Source organism: Mastigoproctus giganteus, chromosome 12 (assembly GCF_048544385.1).
Source record: "Mastigoproctus giganteus isolate SK-2022 chromosome 12, ASM4854438v1, whole genome shotgun sequence".
Classification (NCBI taxonomy): Eukaryota; Metazoa; Arthropoda; class Arachnida; order Uropygi; family Thelyphonidae; genus Mastigoproctus; species Mastigoproctus giganteus.
This window is the reverse complement of record NC_143586.1, coordinates 59,039,701-59,066,865: the sequence shown is the minus strand read 5'-3', so window position 1 is coordinate 59,066,865 and position 27,165 is coordinate 59,039,701. Positions and strand designations below refer to the sequence as shown.

The 27,165-nt window shown below is 37.7% G+C and overlaps 1 protein-coding gene across 1 annotated transcript in view; it reads right to left on the bottom strand.

Moving 5' to 3' along the window:
* Positions 1-27,165, bottom strand: part of LOC150077092 (metastasis-associated protein MTA3-like) — a 512,540-nt gene that overhangs the window by 67,041 nt on the left and 418,334 nt on the right. Inside the window, exon 15 of the mRNA XM_090386731.1 lies at positions 6,931-7,062. Within this exon, the coding sequence (XP_090242857.1) occupies positions 6,931-7,062 (132 nt within the window). The remainder of the gene's footprint in view (positions 1-6,930; positions 7,063-27,165) is intronic.

The following is a 27,165-nucleotide window of genomic DNA, read 5'->3' as shown; positions in this document are numbered from 1 at the left end:
TGTCTTACAGTGGGGGATTTTAACTTTCCTGATATTGACTGGAACTTGTGGGTCAGTCACTTCCATACTAGCCATACTTTTGTGAATTTACTGGATGGCTTTCCTACAGCAGCATGTTAGAGAGGAAACAAGAGAGAGAGAGAGAGAGAGAGAGAGAGAGAGAGAGAGAGAGCAATACTCTTTATCTCACTATCAGCAGTGATTCTTCAAGCATTAAGAATCTGCCGATAAAAAGGACCACTAGGTGGCAGTGATCACAGTGTACTGATGTGGGATTTACTTAAAGATGTGACTACTATCAAGGGTAAAGGGAAGGATTTTTGCTTTTGTAAAGAGGACTACAGTGGTCTCAGATAGTTTATAAATTCTATACAGTGGAATAAACTAATGATGTTCTTAACCACAAATTCTAAATGGCAAGCATTTGTGCAAATAATTGTAGACGCTACTAGGCTTTTCATTCATACCATCTAGGAAATATCATTCAAAGCTGAGACCTAAATGGATGTCAAATGAACTATTGAGACACGTGGCAGAAGTAAAATGCACAGGATGCATATAAATTACAGGTGATACAGAAGCCTATGGCAGATATAAACTAATCTGCAATCAAGTCACAAAGGAGGTTAGGCAAGCCAAGGCAGATTATGAGAAATCTTCAGCAAAGAAAAACAGCAAAGACTTCATTACTTATGTAGAAGGAAGGGTTTGAATCACATTGGTCCACTTGATATTAATGGTTCAACTTTTGATGATCCTGATCAGGCTGCTGACAAACTGAATAAGTATTTTGAATATATATTCAGAAAGGAGGAATTCGTTAGGGAAGTGGATACTAGAAGTTTATCATACTCTAATAGGGGGCTAAATAATTTTATAACTGAGACGAAAGCGGAAGAGAAATTGTTGAAGTTAAATGTAAGAATGGCATAAAAAAAACTTTTTCATTTCACTTATCCATTCAAGCCAATAGTTTGTCTAGTTATTCTTTGAATTTATTAAAGGTTCTCCACTTTCACAACAGATGAAAGTTTAATCTAGAACCAACCGCCACTGGCTAAAGGCAAAATTCAGCACATTTATTCTGCAGTCACCCTTCCTCAATTTGAATTTACGCCCCCCCCCCTCCCGTGTGTGTAGTCTGAGCAACAGGAAAAATCCCATTAGCATCAACCAGATCATGTTGCAGGTGCCTAGTCTCCAGATGCTGCAATTTTCAGAACTGAATGCAATGAATGAATTTGCAGAATGAATTAGGCAAATGGGCTGAGAAATGGAACTGACGTTTAACCCTGCCAAATGCAAAGTACTGTATATAGGTAGCAGTAACCCCAGAGTAAAGTACCAACTGTGTGGTATTACACTCGAGTAGTGGAAAACGAGAAATACATGGGGCTAAATGTGCAGTCAGATATGAAGTTGTCTGAAGAGTGCAGACAGGCTGCTAGGACAGCCCATGTGGTTTTGTCAATGATATACAGGAATTTTGCTAGCAGGGATAAGAAGGTGATTATCCCATTCTATAAGCATGGTCAGGCCACATCTTGAGTACTTCATACATGTCTGGAGGCTTCATTTTAGGAAAGATGTAGAGCTCCTGGAATGGGTATAGAGAAGGGCAATGAGATTGGTGTGGGGAACAAAGGGGTGCTCTTTCTTACCAAGAAAAGCTTCAGTTCTGCAAATTTCAGTGTCTGAAGATTTGGCACCTGCAATGTGATCTGATTGAGGTATTCATGGCTTTTAATGGATTGAGCAAGCTCAATGCTGATGGGATTCTTCATCTTGCTCAGACTGTACATATGAGGGGATATAAATTCAAACTGAGGAAGGATGGTTGCAGAATAGATGTGCAAATGCTTGCCTTTAGCCAGCGGGTCATTGATTGAAGGAACAAACTTCCATCTCTTGTTGTGGAAGTGGATAGCTTAAATAAATTCAAGGAAGAATTTTCTTTTTAGCTGATACTGTATAAGCTTCCTTTCTTGCATCATTTGCCACTACTAAAACAATATACTCATACTTTTACTGCAACAGTTTCTGAAATGATTTTTTTAGTACAAAAATTGCACTTTGGAAACTGTAATTTGACCCACCAATATCTTTGTAACTATTTTGCTTTTTGTTTGATGAGTAGCATGACAGTGGACAAGTGCCAAAGCTGTGTTTGTTTAAAATTTTAGGTTACTTTTCCCCCCATCAGTTCAATAAACATCTACAGTCTTACACTAGTTGTTTTCAGAAAGTAACAATGATAACCCAAAATTATCTCCAGATGGCCGCTAGACTGTGGGAATATGCTAATTTCAAAACAAATTTTAAAATAAATCAGAAAACAGAAGTAACATAGTATCGGATATAAAAGTTTTTTAATTTTATTAATAATACTTATATGCACATGCTTGAAATTTCAGGCACTGAATGGTATTTTAAACTGGAAAATGGAAGAGAATGATGTTTCAATTCATAGCTAAAAATTTTTTTTTTTTTTTTGCAATTTTTAGCAGAATTTATATATATATATATTTTTTTTTTAAAATAAAAAGTTCAAAATGCATAATGTGTTTCAAAATTTCTATTATTTATTTATTTTTATTAAAACTTAAAAACTACAGTGGGCCCTTGATTTACGATGATTTAATTTATGCTGATATCAGTATCTGCCAGTTCAAAAAATTTCTAGTAATTTCCTTAGTTTCCTCCAATAATTCTGGTAAATTCTATTCTGCATTGCTGCTACCAAAAAAAGTCACTGCACAGCACTGCAAGCATGTATTAACGGCAAAGCTGCATTTGGGATACAACTGGTAAGAGGCTGATTCTTCATGAAAAAAAAAAAGTCAAAATTGCAGAATAAAATTTTTTCATATGAGACTTTGTTTTTGAGAAAATCAACTTTAAATATTAGTTGAGTATGCGTACACTTGACTAAGACGCCACTGAGCGGATCTCAATACCGACCACTATTTACTCTTCTGTTTACAGTGTCTGCATGAAAATTAAAATGAGACACAATATTTCCTTTTCACAATTTCCTTTTATTAGTTCCAGAATTGTTGGAAATGTTGCCCATTGTGTTGCATACAAAGCTGGGCTCTTCTCATTAGATTATCTGAAGCCTTTCCACAGTGTGTTTTGAGTTGAATTTTTTTTTGAGTTGAACATTTTGAATACCAGTACAATCCTTTTCTTCAACTGTACAAGACTGGTGATGTTTTTCAAATACACGATTGCTTTAATATGACCCCATAAGTAAAAGTCTAAAGGTGTCAAATCCGGGGACCATGGTGGCCAAGCAACTGTTCCGACTGCCCCCATCCAAAGTTTGTATTGCTCATTTAAAAAGTTCCTTACTTCTCGAGTAAAATGAGCTGGGGCACCATCATGCTGGAAAATCATAGTTCTTCTAGTTATCCAGAGATACATTTTCTAACAGTCCAGGTAAATTGTTGCATAAGAAGTATAAGTACGATGTACCCCTTAAATTATCTGGAAGGAAATAAGGTCCCATGATTTCGTTACCAATTATACCAGCCCAGACATTCATGCTCCACCTTTCTTGAAAATGTGTTTCAACAATAACGTGAGGATTTTCAAGAGTCCACCAATGCGTATTATGTACGTTGAATATTCCGTGCTGTATAAATTTGGACTCATCAGTCCATAAAATTTGTGATAAAAATTGTGGATGCATAAGTAACCAATGGCAGAAAGCCATTTGTGGAACAAAATCACAAGCTCTTAGTCTTTGCACTCTCTGGACATGAAACGGATGCATCCTGTTCTCACGCAGTATGCAAATAATTGTCGACCTGATAATTTTATGCCAAGAAGAAAAGATCTCTCGTACTAAGATGACGTTATTATTGACATTGTCATAATTTCTACTTCTGTATGATTAGGCAGTCGTCGACAACGTCCGCGATTTTGATGCAGAGGATGGAATGACCATAGTCGGACAGTGTTTGCTCTACTCTTTGAATTACTTGCCTGTCTGGATGATGATGATTGGGATATCTCCCTCTGTAATAATTTTCTGCAGCAGAAGCGTTTCCAGCACATGCAAGGAGCATGTCCGTGTATTCGTGATTACTGTACCTTGCCATATCGATCGGTTGATAGAAACTGATGGTGACTACTGATAATAAGTAAGATACTAAGACGGATGATAACAAATTATGCCATTGATTTGTTATGACATCATAAACATGCCAAGTTGTGACAAACAGAAGAGTAAATAGTGGTCGGTATCGAGTTCCACTCAACGATGTCTTAGTCAAGTGCACGCGTACTCAACTAATATTCAAAGTTGATTTTCTCAAAAACGAAGCCTCATATGAAAAAATTTGATTCTGCAATTTCGACTTATTTTTTCATGAAGAATCAGCCTCTTGCTGGTTGTACCACGAATTACAGACTACCCTGTATATGATCATTCCTATGCAATGTTGTGTGAGGTAGCTCTTTACTTAACTGAATTTATTTTAAAACTCGGTTTATGAATTTAATTACTGTGTTTATAATTATGTGTGTACATTACTGGGGTTTATTGTGTATTTTATAAATAAATATAACCTTTATTATGGAGAAAACCATACATAACCCTTCACGGCTTTGGAATGCCAGGGGTTAACAATTTCAGGGAAGCACTTAAAGTAACACATCACAATTTAATATTGTGCCTTAGAATTTTTTATAAATTTGTTCTTTAAAATAAAAAAATAAAAGTGGTACCATATCTGGTCATAAGAGCAGAAGTGGAACTGCCAGTTAAAATGTGGGTAAAAGACCATGCAATCTGTAACATTAAAAGAAAAGACGGAAGTTATTAGAAGAATTAGAGGGTGGGCAATCACATCCTACTGTTTGTAGGGAACTACATATTGCCCCCTCCACTGTAACAACAACAATGAAAAATTCTGATAAAATTACATGAGGTCTTGTGATTGGAAAAATGGAATAGTTGCTCTCATTGTGGGTTGACAAGTTAAATGAAAGAAACATTCCTCTCACACAAAACATTATTTGTGATAAAGTGAAGGGTTTATTCCTTGAGATAAAAGGAAAGGAAGGCTGGTTCACTAATTTCAAGCAGCAAACTAAAAATTTGTAATATAAAATTAACATGTGAGGCTGCAAGTGTGCTGATGAAGAAGTAGCAAGGGCATCCTGAGCATTTCAAGACAATCATAGAGGAATGTGAATAGCCACCTGATCTTGTTTTCAATGTGGATGAGACCGGGCTTTATTGGAAGAAGCTCCCTTCAAGAAGTTTCATCTTCCACGAAAGAGAAACATGCTCCTGGATTTAAATCTGCCAAGGACCATTTACTCTTCTTCTTGGAGGAAATGCTTCAGAAATTGTAAAACTGAAGCCATTGCTCATCTATCACTCTGAAATACTGAGGGTGATGAAGGGGGTTCATTAATGCAAATTTACCAATCATTTGGACATCAAACAGAAGGGCTTGGGTGACACAAGTTGTCTTCACAAACTGGAATACAGGTAATTTTTGTCCAATGATACATTGCCACTTTGATGAAAATAATTATCCTAGGAGGGCACTACTGATGTTGTTGCACAATGCCCTAAAACATCCATCAAACATTGGAGAGATAAGGACAACTGTGGATGTTGAATATCTGTTGCCAAATACCACTTCCCTTTTATAATCAATAGACCAGGGCATCATATTTTAAAGGCAAATTTTAAAGCCTACTACCTTTGGCAGGCATTTAGAGAGATGTTACAGGAAATGAACAACTGCAACATGTCTGTCAAAGAATATTGGAGGTCCTATAATATTCTGAAGGGCATCACAAAATTGATGCTACTAGGAAAAGGGTCACATCAACTTGTATGAAAGAGTGTGGCCTGAGTGTGTACTACATGATTTCAGGCAGTGTCGCAGACTGCAAATGAAATCACCGCAATTTCTCAGGAGGTAGGGCTTGACAATTTTGAGCCCGATGATGTGAATGAGTTGTTGGAGAGCCATTCTCAGCCTCTTACAAATGTGGAACTGGAAGATTTGGCTATACAGTTGACTCAGGAAGAGCAACAGCAAGAAAAAGAAGAGCCCATTTTATGGTCTATAGAAAACAATGACTTGCAGGAAATTCAGTGTTGATCTGTTGAATCTTTTTCAATTTTTTAGAGTAGACAATCTCTGGAGTAGGCATTGTGTAGTCCACTGCAATTAAGCATTTAGCTGATCTGCTTTACTGTCCATATGAATATGCTCACGTGATATGAATCTGACACAGCAAAAGTGGCTAAACCTTTGCAGCCATTCTGGGAGTGGCAAAATTTTTGGTATTTAAAACAATGGGTTGGGTTAGGAATGTAAGGTTTTATGTGCAGCTAAGATACACTGCTTTGATTAATGCTGGAGATTTGGAAATTTCAAAGGTCAGAACTAGAGCATTATCTTGTTTAGTAAATGTGTTTCACATTTACAATTCTCTGTTCTTTTAGTTCAGTTTGAAAGAAGTTCGTCTTTTGTTATGTTCAGGAGACCCCTGTATATATTTAACGTAGATGGATATTAATGGATAGTTCTACAAAGGATGTAATTTTTTGGAGCCCATCTGATTGGCATTCATTTGAGACTTCAAAACCAACTTACAGAATCACAGGTGCTCAGCTTTTTAAAGGGTCCTATTAGGTTTTTTGTAAATTTTTGAATTTTAATAAGTGAGAATACATAGAGAATGTTCTTGGACAAAGTGCAATACAAATATACTAGCACTCTTATTACAGCAGTGTAAATTTTTGGATGCTTTGCACTTTGTCAATGTCAAACTCTATCTCAAAGCTAATCATGGTAGGATCTAGGTCATACATTTTAAAATTGAAAAGTGGGTATGCTCAAAAATGCACTGAGTGAATGACCAACTGCATTTTGAGCTGACTAAATCTCAACTTACCATCTAAACCATTTTGTTGTTCATAACCTCTTTTCCTTAGTATGGTAGGAGATACACTATTGATAGTTGCTGTTATTCTTGTAGCACTGTCATCAATTTCCATGCGATGATGTGGAATAAGCAGTGATCCATCTGAAATTTACAGAAACAAATAAATATGTTTATTTAAATAAACAAATAAACATGCAAACAAATTTGAGAGATTAATATTTTAAAAATTATTTCTGATTTAACTTCCAAATTTTTTCTCAGAAAATATTTTAAATTATAAATTGATTACTAATTAAGAATGAAATAACCTCAATCCTTTACAGTACTCATCCTTTAATGACATATTAATGAAGTTGTTTACATTTACAAAAGAAATATACAAAAAGGTGAAAAAATAAAAGCAAGACTAAAAAGAAAGTACACATCATTTGGGTTGTTCTGATTAAATCAATGATAGCCATTAAAAGTGTTAGAAAATGAAACTACTAGTTTTAGGGAGAACCATCATCTCCTGCGTAAATTAAAGAGAAATAAAAATAAGAATTTTATATAATGGAGGTGTATGTCACTTTGAATGGTTTAACAATTTCACAATTCTAATCAGGAAAATGAACATTGAGGAAACAGAAATTATGATACTGGAATCTTCTAATAGGCCTCTAGATTCATAGGGCTTCAATTTTTATTTTGAGGACATCTTTAATTTCAGACATACATAATTTATACAAGGTGGTGAGAAACCCATTTCCAATGAGAGTATATTTCTGTCTGTAAGTGGATATACTTCCAATCTACTTAAAATGATACTCCTCTTGGCGGACAATCATGTATACAAAGATGTGAAAATTTAAATACAGTTTAATATGTGCCTATCTCAATCACCTACCTACAATCCCTTCCTCATTGTGATTTTTTTCTTTTTAATAAGGCTCCTAAATTCCATAAGAAGAAAATGTTAAGGTGATATCTCTGTTTCAAAAAACCTCCCATAACTGATTGAATTGACAGTGAAAGGATAAGGTGATCTGAAAGGCATCTGACCAAAGTCTGAATGTGGAATATTGCTTAGAGCATTATTAATTCTATTCATGCCTGTTTTATGATGTCACGACTTAAAGTGCCAGGATAATTATATTTTATAATCATGTTTTTTTTCACAAGCTAGAGTTCTCCAAGTCATTTTTTTTTTAGAAAAAAGAATTTAATACCTGGTTGTATGAGACTAATTTCTTTACTCTGTAACCACGATGTGAATAAAAATGTATGTATTTCTCTGCGTGAGTGTGCTTTTTAAATACTTAAAAGTATTATTCTATTCTTGAAAGAGTGAGATTTAAAAAATTGATTCTGCAATTTTCTTCTATTTTCACCATATATTTTAGACTAGTGTGAAATTAATTAATCCTCTGCGGTTCGATGTTGCAGTGGAAGACTACTGTACAAATTGGAGCAGAATGGTATTAAGGGTAAGTTTCTACAATGGATAAAAGGATGGTTGAGTGGGCGAAGACAGAGGGTGGTAATCAATGGGCGCTGCTCTTTGTGGACTAATGTTATTAGTGGAGTCACACAGGGTTCAGTGTTGGGTTCACTGTTGTACAGACCAGTTAGTTTAACTTCTGTTCCGGGTAAAATAATGGAGTCACTGGTTAAAGATGCATTGCAGGATCATCTAGACAAGACTGCAGCAATAATTCAGACACAGCATGGGTTTGTTAAAGGAAAGTCTTATCTGACAAATTTGATTGGATATTATGGTGTGGTTACATAGGAACTGGATGCAAAAAATAATTTTGATATCATATACTTGGATTTCAGGAAAGTGTTTGACACTGTTGCACATGGAAGACTACTATAGAAATTGTAGCAGAATGGTATTAAGGGTAAGTTGCTACAATGGATAAAAGGATGGTTTAGTGGGAGAAGACAGAGGGTGGTAATCAATGGGCGCTGCTCTTTGTGGATTAATGTTATTAGTGGAGTCCCACAGGCTTTGGTGTTGGGTCCACTGTTGTTTTGTATATTTATCAATGATATCGATGAAGGTATATCAGGATTAGTGCCGAAGTTTGCAGATGATACAAAGGTTGGCCGGGTTGTTAATGACAGTAATGGCAGTGTGCTACTGCAACAGGATCTAGAAAATTTGGGCATATGGGTAGAAGTTACCACAGAGGAACGTACCAACTGAGTGGTACTACACTTAGGGTGGCAGAAAATGAAAAAGACCTGAGAATAATTGTGTAGTCAGATATGAAGTTTTCTGAGCAATGCAGACAGGCTGCCAGAGCAAGTCATGGGGTTCTGTCAATGATATACAGGAATTTTGCTAGAAGGGAAAAGGAGGTGATTGTCCCTCTGTATAAGGTAATGATCAGGCCCGGCGCCTCTGTAGCCAGGAGCGGCAGTGCACAGCACACGCTTCTTGATCAGACCGGGGTTCAAGCCCGTGCCCACCAAATACGGAGGATGCGGAAAGGTCAGGGAATGACCACCGCATAATCCTGGAGCAATATGGCCTTAGTTGCTAATGCTCCTAAAAACCAAATAACAACAACAATGATCAGACCACACCTTGAGTACTGTGTACAGGTCTGGAGGCCTATTTTAGGAAGGATATAGATTTGCTTGAGCATGTACAGAGAAGGGCAACAAGATTGGTAAGGGAAATGAAGGGATCCTCTTACCAAGAGAGGCTTAATTCTGCAAATTGCAGCGGCTGGAGACTAGGCACCTGTGAGGTGATCTGATTGAGGTGTATAAGACCTTGAATGGGTTGAGCATGCTGAATTCTGATAGGATTCTTTACTTGTTCAGATTACAAACCTAAGGGGTCATAAATTCAAATTGTGGAAAGACAGCTGTAGAATAGATGTGCAGAAATTTGCCTTTAGCCAGCGGGTGGTTAATTGCTGGAACAAACTTCCATCTGTTGTTGTGGTAGTTGATAGGTTAAATAAATTTAAGGAGGAACTGGACAAACAATTCACAAAGGAGGATCTACAGGGATGGGATACACTTAAATAGAAAGGGTGCAAGAATGTTTGCTGATGCTATCGAGGCAGTGTTAGGTGGGTCAGAAAACTGCTAGATTGGGGGGATACAAGGACTAATAGACTAACAGTAGCCACTGGCAGAGGTGAAAGTGATTCTTGCACTGCTTCTATTGGAATGAGCCACAGCCTGGAAAATAAGATGCAGGATATTTCAGAGACTGCTGGGAATCATTGGGGTACAAGTAAACACATGGGTAGCTAAGAAAAAGAACAGGTGCATGTATACTTGCGTGTACACCAATACTAGGAGCTTAGTAAATAAATTTGATGAATTTGAGGTATTGCTCAAAACATTAAAGGCAGATATTGTGGGGATTTCAGAGATGTGGTGTCACACAGATATAAGGAATGCAGAACTGCAATTTGGGGAGTACAATGTCTACAGAACGGATAGACAGGATAGGAAGGGAGGAGGGGTTATTCTATTAGTTAAGAAATATATAAAATCCAAGGAAGTGAAGCCAGTCGACATCGCTGGACAGTGCAGTGTCGAGTCAGTTTGGTGTGACATAAGCATTGGGAGATCAAAATTGAGAGTAGGAGTGTGCTATAGGCCTAATGACTCTGATGAGTATAATAAGAAACTGTACAAGGAAATAGAGTGGGCCAGTAAATCAGAGAGTCTTATAATGGGGGATTTTAATTTCCCAGATATTGACTGGAATTTGGGGGCTGGTCACTCACACACTAGCAAGGCTTTTGTGGATTTATTGGATGATTGTTTTCTACATCAGCATGTTCGGGAGGCAACTAGAGGGAGTAATACTCTTGATTTGATTATCAGTAGTGATTCTTCATGCATTAAGAATCTGCAGATAAATGAACCACTAGGTGGCAGTGATCACAGTGTGCTGAAGTGGGATTTACTCAAAGAGGTAACTACCATTAGGGGTAAAGGGAAGGGTTTTTGGTTTCGTAAAGGCGACTACGATGGACTGAGACAGTATTTAAATTCTATACATTGGGACCAACTGATGATGTTACCAACAGCAAATTCAAAATGGGAAGCATTCAAAGAACTTATCTTGGTTCATGTGGATGTCAGATGAACTAATGAGACATATGGCAGAGAAGAAAAATGCATGGGATACATACAAATTAACACGTGACACAGAAGCCTATGATAGATACAAGTTGATCTGTAACCAAGTTACAAAGGAGGTTAGGCAGGCGAAGGCAGATTACGAGAAATCTTTGGCAAGGGATGCAAAGAAAAACAGCAAAGAGTTCTTTACTTATGTAAACTCTAGAAGGAAGGGGATGAATCAGATTGGTCCACTTGATATCGATGGGTCAACTGTTGATGATCCTGCTCAGGTAGCTAAATTATATTGTGATTATATTGTGTTCCCACTGCTTGAAATTGTAAAATCACATCTACATATGGTACACAAGGTAATCATGTTTTCTTTTTAGATTTGACAATACATGGAAAATTTTGCATACATTTCCTCTGAAATTTTAATTTTACATTGTAATTCTTTGGCATCTTACTGAAAAACACCGTTAATTTGCTTCATATTACACAAGCATTATGAAATTACTGCATGTAAAAGGGAACAATATCATCATGCATTTGTATTTGGAAACGTAGATGACCACAGTAAATCTGATGCCCAATTCATTAACAAAAATAAGCAGAAATTTGCAAAAAAAAAAAAATAATAATAATAAATCCAATTTTCACATGGTTTTACTAACAGTCCTTAGCTATCACAACGAATACAAGAATTATAAGATCATTCATTGAACTTTTTGATCACACTTTGTATATCTATCTATAGTATGTATGCTATATGTGAAAATTGCTAAAATTAGAATTAGTCCAACATATGCAAAATATGTTCAATTACTTTATAAACCTATTTTAAACTGAAACCTGTTTAAAAAAAGCAAAGTGATAAGTGCTATTGTTACCAAGGGATAACTAGCCACTTTAGTGATCCAGAATTGCATATATAAAGAGTATTTGAAAAGTTTATGGCTTAACATAGCAAAAATGAAGCAATCTTTTCAAAACCTCTGACACAGGAGATGACTTGGGGAGGGAGATGGAAATAATGAAAATTTTTGGTTGACTTTTTAATTAGAAAAATTTTTTTAACCTTCTTTATAGAAAAAAATTACTATAAGGGAAAAATGTAATAACTATTTACCTGACAGATTTCTAATTACCTGCTTGATATTTAGTTTTAGTATCAGCTAAAAAAAAAAAAAAACAACTCTAATTAGGTCACCATGCAGATTTGTAGTTTCCAACCATTGCAATTTACAGAACCACAGTCTAGTTTTTCTTTGTAAGAATGCCCTTTCAGACAGAATAATGTTCCTACTAAAATAGGTTTTCAAAAGTGCAGTATTCCAGATGTTCACTACTTTATACAATGAGATATAATTACCAATACTGTCTGTCAGAGTAATTTCTACATATTATTGACAGAACTGCATAAGTTATTATAGCAGCCATGCTACATTGTACTCTACAATTACACCTAGTCTTTTTCACTGTCAACTACCTTGGTTTCGGTGCTATCTGAATGGAGCATTTTACATTTATCTATGTTAAGTTTAGTTAAGTTCTGAGCAAAAGATCAAACTATGAAAGCTATAAAAAGTCATTGTATGGGTACAGCGTCTTTCTGCACAAAGCCTTAACAAGTTGGATTTGCTACTTATATTTGTTGCATTGATCTCATATTGTGGAGGAAATTAACCATGAGTTTCCTTGATATTATAATACTCCAAATAAAAGTCACTACTTCAATGGAGAAGTATATTGTTTTTTTTTTTATTGAATATTATCCTGTAGACATATGCAGGTCATATTCCCACTGTAACTTGAACACCATATGTAAGACTACATATAGCGGTCAAGTATGGAGACCTCATCTGAAAAAAGATATTGAGCTTCTTGAAAAGGTCCAAAGATGGACAACTCGCATGGTGAGATCGGCAAAAGTGCAACCATATCAGAAAAGACTGAATATGTGGGCTACAGAGCTTTGCAACCACGTACCTTGGAGGTGACCTGATTGAGGTTTATAAGGCTCTGAGAAGGGTTAGTAAAATGAATAAAGGTGGAATTTTCATTGTACAGAGAATTCTAGATCTTGGAGGCATAAATTCATATTACAGGGGAAGAGGTTTAGACTAGATTGTAGAAGGTTTTCTTTTAGTCGGCGAGTCATTGATTGCTGGTACAGGTTGCCTTCACAGGTAATTTAGTCTGACAGTTTGAATAAATTCAAAGGTCAACTAGATAGTTACCTATGTGAGGAGGGAATCAAATAGTTTGTATTTTCTTATCTACTCTACCCCCTTCCCTTTGGTCAGTGCAGCAAAAGCCTGTGGCTTCCTTGCCCTGTATAGCTATTAGTATTACTATTACTATTTATTTAAAGTATACCACTACTCAGACCTGGGGTTTAATTTTAGGATAAAAAGATAAAAAAATAAAAAAAATTAAAAGGAAAAACAGCCTCTGAGTAAAAATTTAGTTGGAAGATGGAGGGGGGGGGGGGCAGATACAAACACGAGGTGGAAGCACCCAGTCTTTAGCATTAGCATTAGTAGAGGCATTTGATGCAAGAAAGCAAGCTTATGCAGCATCAGCCAAAAAAAAAAAAAAAAAAAAACCCACTTCCACTTCACCCCTCTGTTCGTTCAAAATACCTGTCCAGCTGAGCCTTAAACTTATTTAACCTCCACCACAAGGGATGGAAGTCTGTTCCACCAACCAACCACCCGCTGGCTAAAGGCAAATTTCCGCACGTCTATCCTACATCTGTCTTTTCTCAATTTGAATTTATGCCCTCTCAGGTGATTATTCTGAGCTAGAGGAAGAATCCCATCAGCATTGAGCATGCTTAAACCATTCAAGGCTTTATACACCTCTATCAGATCACCTCGCTGGTGCCTAGTCTCCAGACACTGTAATTTGCAAAACTTAAGCCTTTCTTCATAAGAGCACCCCTTTGTTCCATTCACTAATCTTGTTGCCCTTCTCTGTACTCGTTCCAGCAGCTCTACATCCTTCTTGAAATGAGGCCTCCAGACCTGTATACAGTACTCTAGGTGTGGCCTGACCATCGCCTTATACAATGGAACAATCACCTCCTTATCCCTGCTGGAAAAATTCCTGTATATCATTGACAATACTCTATGAGCTACTCTTGCAGCCCGTCTGCACTGCTCAGAGAACTTCATATCTGCCTGCACAACCACCCCCAAGTCCTTTCCTTCTCTACCACTGTCAGTGTAGTACCACAGAGTTGATACATTGCTCTGGGGTTGCTGTTTCCCATGTGTAGTACTTTACATTTGTCAATGTTAAACTTCATTTGCCACCTCTCAGCCCATCTGCTCAACCTTTCCAGATCCTGTTGCAGCAGCATAGTGTCCGTAGTGTCCTTGACAACCCTGCCAACCTTTGTATCGTCTGCAAACTTGGACATTAAGCCGGATATACCATCATCAATATAATTTATAAATACAGAAAACAATAATGGACCCAACACTGAGCCCTGAGGGACTCCACTAATAACATCAGTCCACGATGAGCAGTGTCCATTGATTACCACTCTCTGTCTTCTCCCCCTCAACCACCCCTTTATCCATAGCAGCAATTTGCCTCCAATGTCACACTGCTCCAATTTGTGTAGCAGTCTTCCATGTGCAACAGTATCAAAAGCCTTTCTAAGATCCAAGTATATATCAAAGTTATTCCCTGCATCCAGTTCTTTTGTGACTGCATCATAGTATCCAATCAAGTTGGTCAGGCAAGACTTCCCCTTAACAAAACCATGCTGTGTCTGAGCTATAACTGAAGTCTTGTCTAAATGATCCTGCAGTGCTTCTTTAACCAGTGCCTCCATTAATTTTCCTGGAACAGAAGTTAAGCTCACAGGTCTATAATTACTTGTGTCAGCCTTTGATCCTCCTTTGTGAATTGGGGTCACATTTGCACATTTCCAGTCTATGGGTACCTCCCCTGAGTCCAAGGAAGCTCTCATAATTATGGCTAAGGGTTTGCTTACTTCCTTTGCTGCCTCCTTTAATATAACTGGATAGATCCCATCCACCCCGGGTGCCTTTCTTGTGTTTATCTTCAACAGTTTCTCCTCCACTTTACTCCCAGTTATTTCAAGATTCTGTAGCTTACTGCTAGAGTTGAATACACCTCTGGCATTCCCCTCGCTGAATAACTCCTCATGTGTGAATGTCGATGCAAAATATTTATTTAGTTTGTTGGCTACCTGAGCAGGATCATCAACACTTGACCCATCAATATCAAGTGGACCAATCTGATTCATCCCCTTGCTTCTAGAGTTTACATAAGTAAAGAACTCTTTGCTGTTTTTCTTTGCATCCCTTGCCAAGGATTTCTCGTAATCTGCCTTCGCCTGCCTAACCTCCTTTGTAACTTGGTTGCATATCAACTTGTATCTATCATAGGCTTCTGTGTCATGTGTTAATTTGTATGCATCCCATGCATTTTTCTTCTCTGCCATATGCCTCATTAGTTCATCTGACATCCATTTTGGCCTAAACAAACAGTCAAAACAGAAGAGGCCAATACAGTCAAACTCTCAACCTCAATTTATCTCAGGGTTGATAACTCTACCCAGATCCAGGTCTTGATCCTTTCTGGGATCTCAACGGTGGGCAAGGGCCATTGTAAAGACCCGAACAACCCAGTGACATGATATATCCACAATATGTGAGATGCAAGATGGTGCAGTTCATGACGTAGACATTGTTAAGTTCAGGGAAAAGGCCCTAAGCTATGAAAGTTATAAAAATGTCTACCTGGTCACCAGTAATATTCCAAAAAAGGATTGAAAGCTGGGCCTGAGTAGTGACATATACTTTAAATAAAAAGCAATACACCTCTCCACTGGAGAGATGACATTTATTTAGAGTAGTGCAACAACAAGGCAACTTGTACCAATGATACAAAGGTTGGTAGTCTGGTTAATGACAGTAATCAAGGTAAGGCAACAAAATCTAGAAAAAAAAAATAAGCAGATGGGCTGAGAAGTGACAAATAAGTTTAACATTGGCTAATGCAAGATACTGCATATGGGTAGCAGTAATCACAGAATAACATACCACTTGTGTGGTACCACACTGAGGTTAGTGGAGAATAAAAAAAAAAGACCTGGGGGTAACTGTGCAATCAGACATGAAGTTCTCTGAGCAGTGCAGATGGGCTTCTAAGGCGGCTCATGGGGATTTGTCAATAAATATACAGAAATTATGCTAGCAGGAATAAGGAGGTGATTATCTCATTGTACAACACAATGGTTAGGCCACATCTTGAAAACTGCATACAGGTCTGGAGGACTCATTTTAGGAAGGATGGATCTGTTGAAATGGATGCAGAGAAGAGCAACAAGATTAGTGAGGGGGGGGGGAACAAAAGGATGCTCTTACCAATAAAGGCTTCAGTTCTGCAAACTAGTTCTGCAATCTGAAGACTAGGCATCTATGAAGAGATCTGATTGAGATGTTCAAAGCTTTGAATGGAGTCTCAATGCTGATGGCATTTTTCCTTTTGCTCAAACTATACACATGAGGGGGTATAAACCCAAATTAAGGAAAGATGGTTGGAAGAGAGATGTGTGAAAATCTGACTTCAGCTATCCAATGGATAGTTCATTGTTGGAACAAAGTTGGGATGGCAAGGGATGTGGGATGTGTTGCTGTCTTTTTTTTTGCTGATGCTGTATGAACTTTCTCTCTTGCATCATTTCCCACTACTAATACTAATACAAATATTAATGTCAGATTGATAAACTAAGTGGCTTACCTACTTTTGCTCAGAGCTATATACAGAAAGAGGCTATGCCTGATGTGCATGATGACTTTATATCTTTCATTGATTGAGGCTTTTGCCTTGACCTCGACTATGTCTACTTCATTTACTGGACCATCTCGCATCCCACATATTGTGGATATATATCTTGTCAGTGGGTTCAGGTTTTCACAATGCCTACTTGCAGAATGATGAGATCCCAAAAAGGATCAAGACCTGGGCCTGGACAGACTTATCAAACCTGTGATAGGTTTAGGTTGAGGGTTTGATGGTTTTTAGTGGTACCTTCATGTACTATAGATTTGGAGTTATTTTCTATCACAAAATTAAAATATGGATCTGGTTAGTGGCATAATTTTAAATAAAAAGCAATACACTTCTCCACAATATGAGATTAATACAATAAGTAGTAAACCTAGTGTGCTCACAACTATATATATAAAGAGGCTATGTCAGTCATGTACATTGATATGCTAAATCTCAACTTGCCATTTTCCAGCAAACCTGCCTAGATTTTCTATATTCTAGTTTAGGACTTCATGAAAGGGATTATTTAAAAATTTTGTGCTAGGCTATATGGCACAAGTATTAAACAGTTTCGTAAGTTACAAACAATTTAAAAATTTATATTACAATAAATTAATATCACATTTACCTCATAATAGACTGGACGGTTTATTTTTTCTCTACCATTCTACAACCCAGAGATATTACAACAAAATCCAGAGACAAAAGATACTATGCATAAATCTGAAGACTTCAGGTCAAACCGGAGAGGTGGACACTATTTTGTTACTCTAAACACTCTTCCACCACAAAAATAACATCATTATTTGTCCAAAAGTGTTGCCCTTTCAATATTTCGCCCCCTTTTTAATGCAGGAAACAAGTAGCATTCTGAACAGACCATATTTGAAGAATATGTTGTTGTTGTTGTTATTAGGAGCATTAACAACTAAGGCCATGTTGCTCCGGGATATGCGGTGGTCATTCCCTGACCTTTCCGCGTCCTTCGTATTTGGTGGTGACGGGCTCGAACCCCGGTCTAATCAAGAAGCGTGTGCTACGCACTGCTGCTCCTTCCCACCTGGCTACGGAGGCGCCATTTGAAGAATAGCATGGGACAACGATTCATAACCTAAATCATTGATTATCTCCATTGTTACCCATGCCTTGAAACGGGGAGTACTGTAATACAGGAAGAGATTTCCTCTGAAGAGTTTTTCACAATATTTGGCCTTTAATTGTTCATGAAATTGTGGTAGCAAGGAAGAATAAAATTTACCCATAACAGAAGAATGAATTTTCAAACAATAAATGAATTTCACTTCTTTGTCCTAATAACTGACGCCATTGATAGCTGATGGTGTCTTTTGAAATTCCACGAACAAGGAGTTCCTTCATGATGCTAGTTCATGGACTATTGTTTGGTTTATGATAATAGCAATGAATCTATGGCCACCAAATAGTTAGGCGCCTCCGTAGCCAGGTGGGCAGGAGCAGCAGTACGTAACACACGCTTCTTGACTAGACCGGGGTTCAAGCCCGTGAACACATATGTTTAGCATCTTTGTAATGTATTGACAGAATCTAATGTCTTCAGTGGTTGACAGTCCTTGGTCATCCAGTCCTAAGGTCATCTTTGATGCTATGATCCCTTCTGTATTTAGCAACCCAGTTCTTGATGGTTTTGTACAATGAACAATCATCGTGTACGTGTACGCCATCACATCTTTGCAGATTTACCTCCCATGTCCACAGCCAGAGTTTCACTGTTCTTCATTCACTTTATATTTGTTTTATTTATATTAGTATTAACCAAGCAAATAAATATTAGGAAGAAAACTTATTTTATATCTAAGAAAAGAAAAAAAAAAAATTGCCCATCAGTAAAATGTCATTAGAGAATCTAATGAAGTTCATGGTGGAATTGGAACTATTCAATTCCACCTTGAACTTTGTTATACTCTGCCTCAACTATCTTGGGAGGCAACTGATTTCAATGATCAACAACACACTGCCTGTATATGAACTTTCTTGATATCTAATCTTCTGTTGCTTCCAAAAATTTTATATGTGCTCCCTTATTTTTATTTCACCTATCAACATGAACATATCCTGCTTATTCCTTTAAGGGCCTTAAACATTTTGTTCAACCCATTCCTGAGGGAGGGGGGTCACATCTCCAAGACTTCTAAGACCCTATGAAGAATGTTTTTAAGCAATTCCTCATAGGGTTAGTTAGCCCTTAACACCCCAAACCTATTTAGCTGCCCTTCTCCGGATCTTCTCTAGAAGTTTTGAATGTTTTTTTAGGTAAGGCCTCCAGACCTGAAGACAATATTCTAAATACAGTTTCACCATCATTATATAAAGAGGAATAACAAAATCCTTTTCTTTGCCAGCAAAGGCTCTATAGTTAGTTGATGGTACTCTGTGAGCCTTCCTGACCATCTGATTACACTGCAGAGAAAGCTTCATATCTGATTGTATCATAACCCCAAAATCGTTCTCATTTCAAACCATATAGTGTAAACCCCTGCGAATAGCGGGGGTTACGTTCCTGAGAAATGCCACGAATACTGAAAACGTGAATACTGAGTTATGGTGCCCACAGTAATAAAAGGGTTCCGTTCCAAAGTATGAAATATATAACAAAAACTAGTCTAAAATTTTGTCTGTACGTATTATGTGTATTTACCTACATAATATGACTATGTAGAAAGACAAACGTAGACAGTACATAGTGAAATACAAGCATAAGGCATCGAAATGAAAATAAGAAACAATTTATTAAATGTAATACTTATTAGACATTTTAAACAAACCTTTCAAAAACATATAAAGAACATGGGTTGCTGGGCGAAAAATAACTCGTAATCAAAGTTTGTTTCTTCATTTTTTTATTGAGCTCCTTTTGAATTTCCCTGTAAGGCAAGAGTAATTGTTCTAGGTCTTGTTTAAACTTGATGCTTCTTTCCAAATTAGGATCCGTTTCCACCACCTTTTCTGAAAGTTGCATGGAGAGGCTAAAAATTTCCTTTAATGATTTGCTATTTAACTCTGGTCTAACAAAGTCAAGATCTTCCTCCTAAGGATCATTTTGATTTTCATTTGACCCTGTTACTAATTCACCCAACTCTTCTATTGTAAGTTCATCTGCATGAGTCTCAATAAGTTCCTGAATGTCTGTTGCATCGATGTTTTCAAAGCCCCCGCCTTCTATTCCCTGTGCGATTTCTACAATCGGCAACTAGTTCATTGACATTAGGTACTGTTTTAGCAACAACCACTTCTGGCCACAATTTTCGCCAACACATGTTAATTGTAGATACACTTATCTCATCAACTGATGTCTTGATGTTGATCAGGCAATTAGCAATGTTATAATTTTTCCAACTTTGGCTTACAGTTAAGTCTGACTCCCTTTCCATTTTTTTCAATTAAGCCAGTAAAAGTTCTCCTAACATAGTAGGACTTAAATGCAGAAATCACACCTTGGTTAGCGGTTGTAAAAGTGATGTGGTTTTGGGTGGCAAAAACACAATTTCAACGGTTGGGTGGTCAAATTCTAGACTGCTTGGATGTCCTGGAGCGTTATCAATAAGAATCAGAACTTTGAAAGGCAAAGATTTTGAAGCTGAGTAACTTTCCACCTCTCGCACAAAGCTATCATTAAACCACTCTCTAAAAAAAAAAAAAAAAAAGTGTAGTTGTTACCCAGGCTTTTTTATTAGATTTCCAATAAACTGGAAGATAACCTTTATTCTTTTCCTTCAAAACATGTGGATTCTGCGATTTATACACGAGCATCGGTTTGACCATGTGTCCACTAGCGTTTGCACAAAACAAGAGTAAGCCTATCTTTGGAAGCTCTGAATCCAGGAGCAGATTTTTCATTTTGTGTTAGGTATGTTCTGGCTGGCATTCTCTTACAAAACAACCTAGTTTCGTCTGCATTGAACACCTGTTCAGGAACATATCCTTTGTCCGTAATTAATTTTTTTTAATTCAGTCAGTAAACTTTCTGCAGCCCTGAAATCCGCTGATGCAGACTCGCCTACAAGTTTCACGTTATGAAGGCCATATTGATTTTTAAATCTTTCAAAGCAGCCTTTGCTGGCTAAAAAACTTATCCTGCCAGTGCTATCACCAGTTTCGTTAAAGTGTTGATAAAGGTGTTTTGCCTTTTCACGAATGATGAGTGAACTTAACGGGATTTTATTTTGAGTTCGGTCTTCTATCCACAGATTTAAAGCCTTTTCCATTTTTTCTAATTCAATATCACGAGTTACAGAGCAAAATTTTGAAGCAATTAGCGTGTTTTCATGGACACTACGGCGGATTTTTTCTTCCGATTTCTTGATTGATCGCACCGTTGACTCATTGATTTTATAATGTCTTGTCACTGATGAGACACTTTCACCATTAGAAATTTTGTCTAATAATTCAATTTTACTTGCTAATGTCATCACCTTTGATCTTTTCACAATTCCCTTGTTATTTGTAGCCATATTTTTGTAGGGTTAGAAAAGAACTTGTCCACAATAAAGTCACTTTCTTTTAATGTTAACATGCTCGAAAAAGTCTGTTTACACCAACACTGCAAAATGGTAGATTTTTCCCTTTTGTAAACATATCAAATTAAAAGCAAGAGTCGAAACTTTCCATGACAAGCGCATTACACATACTGAATAAGGATTAGCGGGAAACGTCCGTGCTCGGGGTTTTTAACCCCCCCCCCCCCTTCCACTGAGTGCTATTTTGACTGCTCCACAGAGGAGTAGTACTCCTCTGTGGACCGGGCAAGATGATTTTAGCCACGCCCGTTTCTTTAATGGCGGAAAATGTTCAAGGCGCTTTAAAATTCACATTTTTTTAGGTTTGAATCAGCGACCACGAATAGTGGGAGTTTACTGTATTAATAAATGATTCAGAATGAACCATATTATATGTTCCCTATTCTGTAAATCACTCCTGGTGTTTTACTCTCCAAATGTAAAACCACACATTTAGGGATTAAACCTACTGCCATCTATCAGACCATGTGTAACTGATCTTAGTCATTCTGAAACAGCACAGCCTAATTATTCACCATCCTACCTACCTTAAAATTATCAGCAAAATTTGACACCTTTCACTGTATGCCCTCATCAATATCATTTAGAAAAAACAGAAATTGTTTGTTTGTTTGTTATTTGGTTTTTAGGAGCATTAGCAACTAAGGCCATATTGCTCCGGGAATATATTTCAGGGGAGGTACCCATAGACTGGAAATGTGCAAATGTGACCCCAATTCACAAGGGAGGATCAAAGGCTGACACAAGTAATTATAGACCTGTGAGCTTAACTTCTGTTCCAGGAAAATTAATGGAGGCACTGGTTAAAGAAGCACTGCAGGATCATTTAGACAAGACTTCAGTTATAGCTCAGACACAGCATGGTTTTGTTAAGGGGAAGTTTTGCCTGACCAACTTGATTGGATACTATGATGCAGTCACAAAAGAACTGGATGCAGGGAATAACTTTGATATTATATACTTGGATCTTAGAAAGGCTTTTGATACTGTTGCACATGGAAGACTGCTACACAAATTGGAGCAGTGTGACATTGGAGGCAAATTGCTGCTATGGATAAAGGGGTGGTTGAGGGGGAGAAGACAGAGAGTGGTAATCAATGGACACTGCTCATCGTGGACTGATGTTATTAGTGGAGTCCCTCAGGGCTCAGTGTTGGGTCCATTATTGTTTTCTGTATTTATAAATGATATTGATGATGGTATATCGGGCTTAATGTCCAAGTTTGCAGACGATACAAAGGTTGGCAGGGTTGTCAAGGACACTACTGACACTATGCTGCTGCAACAGGATCTGGAAAGGTTGAGCAGATGGGCTGAGAGGTGGCAAATGAAGTTTAACATCGACAAATGTAAAGTACTACACATGGGAAACAGCAACCCCAGAGCAACGTATCAACTCTGTGGTACTACACTGACAGTGGTAGAGAATGAAAGGGACCTGGGGGTGGTTGTGCAGGCAGATATGAAGTTCTCTGAGCAGTGCAGACGGGCTGCAAGAGTAGCTCATGGAGTATTGTCAATGATATACAGGAATTTTTCCAGCAGGGATAAGGAGGTGATTATTCCATTGTATAAGGTGATGGTCACCTGTATACAGTACTCTAGGCCACACCTAGAGTACTGTATACAGGTCTGGAGGCCTCATTTCAAGAAGGATGTAGAGCTGCTGGAATGAGTACAGAGAAGGGCAACAAGTTTAGTGAATGGAACAAAGGGGTGCTCTTAAGAAGAAAGGCTTAAGTTTTGCAAATTACAGTGTCTGGAGACTAGGCACCAGCGAGGTGATCTGATAGAGGTGTATAAAGCCTTGAATGGTTTAAGCATGCTCAATGCTGATGGGATTCTTCCTCTAGCTCAGAAAAATCACCTGAGAGGGCATAAATTCAAATTGAGGAAAGACAGATGTAGGATAGACGTGCGGAAATTTGCCTTTAGCCAGCGGGTGGTTGGTTGGTGGAACAGACTTCCATCCCTTGTGGTGGAGGTTGATAGCCTAAATAAGTTTAAGGCTCAGCTGGACAGGTATTTTGAACGAACAGAGGGGTGAAGAGGAAGTGGGTTTTTTTTTTTTTTTGGCTGATGCTGCATAAGTTTGCTTTCTTGCATCAAATGCCTCTACTAATGCTAATGCTAATATAATATACGGTGGTCATTCCCTGACCTTTCCGCATCCTCCGTATTTGGTGGTGACGGGCTCGAACCCCGGTCTAATCAAGAAGCGTGTGCTAGGCACTGCTGCTGCTGCTCCTTCCCGCCTGGCTATGGAGATGCCAAAAAACAAAAATAATAGAGGCCCTAATACTGAATGCCGATAACCCCTGCTTACTACACTAATCTACTGTGAAGAATAGCCATTGTTCATTATCCTCTGTCTTCTTTCACTCAGCCAGGTCCACATAACCCTAACCAATGCACTCCACTTTGTACTTTATATATGGCGGTGGTAGTAGTAGTGTGGGGGACTAAATCAAAAGTTTTACTAAAACTAAATATACAATACTGAACTTGTTTACTGCATCTAAATGCTTTATGGCTATCACAGTAATTAATCATATCTACCAGGCTAGCCTTTTCCCTTCACAAACCCTGGATCAAGTGACTCCGCCACACCCAGACCAAGATAATTTAAGTGTTTGGCATTAAGGCGGTCCTTTAAAATTGTATTATTTCGATTATAAATTACTTAATCTACCATGTGATATAAAGTGTAGTGTATATCAATTCATTAATATAATAATGAACAAACCCGTAGCATCCCCCCTTTCAAGTAAGTGTGGTTTGTTATAAATTTTCTGGTTGGCAGTCCAAATCCAGCAGAGCCTGCAACACAAGAATCCTCACTATATTCATCACTGCTTCTTTTATATCCCATAATTTTGGGGGATCTAGTTTTGACAAGTCTTCATTATGTGGAACAGGCCTTACTGAAGATGATATACACTGAGTGACCACTGAATTATGACCACCCTTATGAAAAGTGAATGCGACCCGCTAACTACTTGAGGTACGAGTGTGCACAGTTAGTCAACCAACATAGCATAGGTAAGGTGTCAGAGTGGTTCAATAGGTATAAAATTCTGAATGTGATGGGTAAAAGGAAGGATTTATTGGACATTGATAAAGGACAGATTGTGGGAGCTCAACGAGCTGGTGCCTCAATTTTTCAAATGGCTGAACTGGTGGGGCGTTCGAGAGCTGCCATTGTTAAAGTGTAACAGGACTGGCTTCAAAATGGTCAAACAACAACCAGACGGTAAAACTGCAAAGGTCAGCGAAGGGTTGAAGTTAGAGGTGAGTGCCAGGTCTGATGACTCATACAGATGAACAGGCGCAGCACTGTTCAAGAGTTGACTACCCAATACAACATGGCCAACCCGGAACAATATCTGGCATGACCATGTGCCGCACGTATGGGTTATACCAGCAGACGACCCTTACGGCATCCTCTCCTAACCAAGGTTCATCTGTGTAAAAAATTCGCCTGGTGCAAAGAGCATGCAAATTGGACATTAGAAAGCTGGAAGAAGGTGTGCTGGTCGGATGAGTCACGTTATTTAATGGATGGTCGTGTACAGATTTGGTGTCAACAACATGAGGCTCTTCATCCATCATTCATGGTATCAAAAGTGCAGGCTGGTGTAGGCGGTTGTATGGTGTGGGGCAGGTTTAACTGGCAGGAACTTGGACCCTTGGTGCAACAATGTACCAGTGGTCTCCGCAATCATCAACTGCTTGCTGACTGTGTACACCCCGCTACGTTACACTTTTCCCCAAATGGCGATGGTGTCTTCCAAGATGACAATGCACCGAGCCGTTGGGCACTTGTTGTAGGAATGGTTTGAGGAACACAGTCCTGACTTCCAGCATACTGATTAGCCTCCGAACTCCACTGATATATTAATCCCATAGAATGGGATTCATGTGTGGGACACTATGGAAAGGCATATCAGGCATCTGGATACACCAACCGCCTCCATACCTGCATTGCTGGCCGCATTACACACAGCTTGGTTGGCCATACTTCCCAAATGCTTCTGACATCTTGTTGAATCAATGCCACGTTGGATGCTGCTGTACTGAGGGCAAAAGGAGGACCTATGAAGTATTAGGTAGGTGGTCATAATTTAGTGATTATTCAGTGTATATTAAGATATTTGATGCTGTGTTTGCTTTTTTTTTTAACATGTTTAATGTATTTGTCATGCAGAAATAGCAATCATTAATATGGTTGTGCAGTTCTCACCACACTGGGAAACAGCAAAAGGCATACTTTTAATTTTTCTAGTTAGGTAGAGATTTGTGGTGATGGGAATACAGCACACATGTAGAGCCCAAGTTTTGTCCTGATCACCATTCTTGCAACCAAAGTACAAAGAATAATACGTTTAGTAATACTGTAGATTTTCTTCCTCTGAATTTTTATTATAAACCATCCAAACATGTAGCAGAAATTGTCAGGGTGTCCCAGCACTTCCTTTGCTTCTGCTTCAACATTTTAACAATACAATGCTAAGCAAAATACAGAAGAAACAAACATTATGCAAAAGATATGCAGATGAATTGTACACATGCTCACACTACAAATATCTTTCAGTTACTAAAAGAGACAGGTGGGAAGCAAGCACACAAGTTTGAACATGTTAAGCATCCCCGCATTACTGTGATCTATGAGCACATGAAAACAATACAACAGGTGAGTGTCATAAATTCTCCCCTAAATTGAAGTAAGATATCTGATTAGAATATGGTCGTGTACGGATTTGGTGTCAACAACACGAGACTCTTCATCCATCATGCAAAAGTGCAGGCTTTTGATACCATATTATGGGTAAACACAAAAAAGTAAAAATTGTGACGTAATGTTAAATTTTAAGAATTATTTTTGAAATCTACACATAAAAATTGACTGCAAACAGCTGATATATTAATGGAGGTAAAAATAAAGTTGACCATGTATTATTATAAGCTGTAATTATTACACTGATACACTGATATAATTGTAAATTGTCATATGATTATCTCATTTCCACCACAAAATCAAATCTCAAAGTGAGGCAAATACTACAGATTTCTTCTTGTCCCTCTAGTGAACATTCACTAATAATTCCACAACTTCATTAACAGTAACATGGTGGAGAGTGTCCATTCAGTATTGAGATATGTGATTTTTTTTTTTATGACCAGACTTTTCCAATTCTAATGCAATTAATGATGGGGATCAAAAGTTAAAACCATACCTGAGTAACATTAAAATTTATGCTAATGTAATTCTAATAAATATTTTAATTTGTTTTGATTGAGATTTACTGCTAAATCTCCATCAAAACTTAAGATTCTGGTAGAAGCTTAACCCTTTACGGCCCAATATTTCTTCTCACACACCACTGTAAAATTTCTCTTCTGGTTCAATGTTGCATCAAATGCACTTTTCTGTTTTGCCAATTACATAGCTTGTCTTCCTGCTCTTCTTGTGTAATTATTGAACTGTCTTCTATTTATTCTTCACATAAACAATTTGACAAACTAATAATATTTACATTCAATTGTTAACAGCCAGTGGCTGTAGTTTTTCTTCAGTTTTAATGTTCACTGTGTATTTACCCTCTTCCAGAAACAAAGTGTTTAGTCATGGCATCAACATCTTGTAAAGGCCTTTCTGATGAAGAAATTGAGAAATTGTTAGCACTTTCCAATTCAGAATTTACTTTTGTCCAATAGTGAGGATGACGTTATTATTGATCTCGACAATATGTCTTGTAGCAATGATGAAGAAATTGATGACGACTTGTCA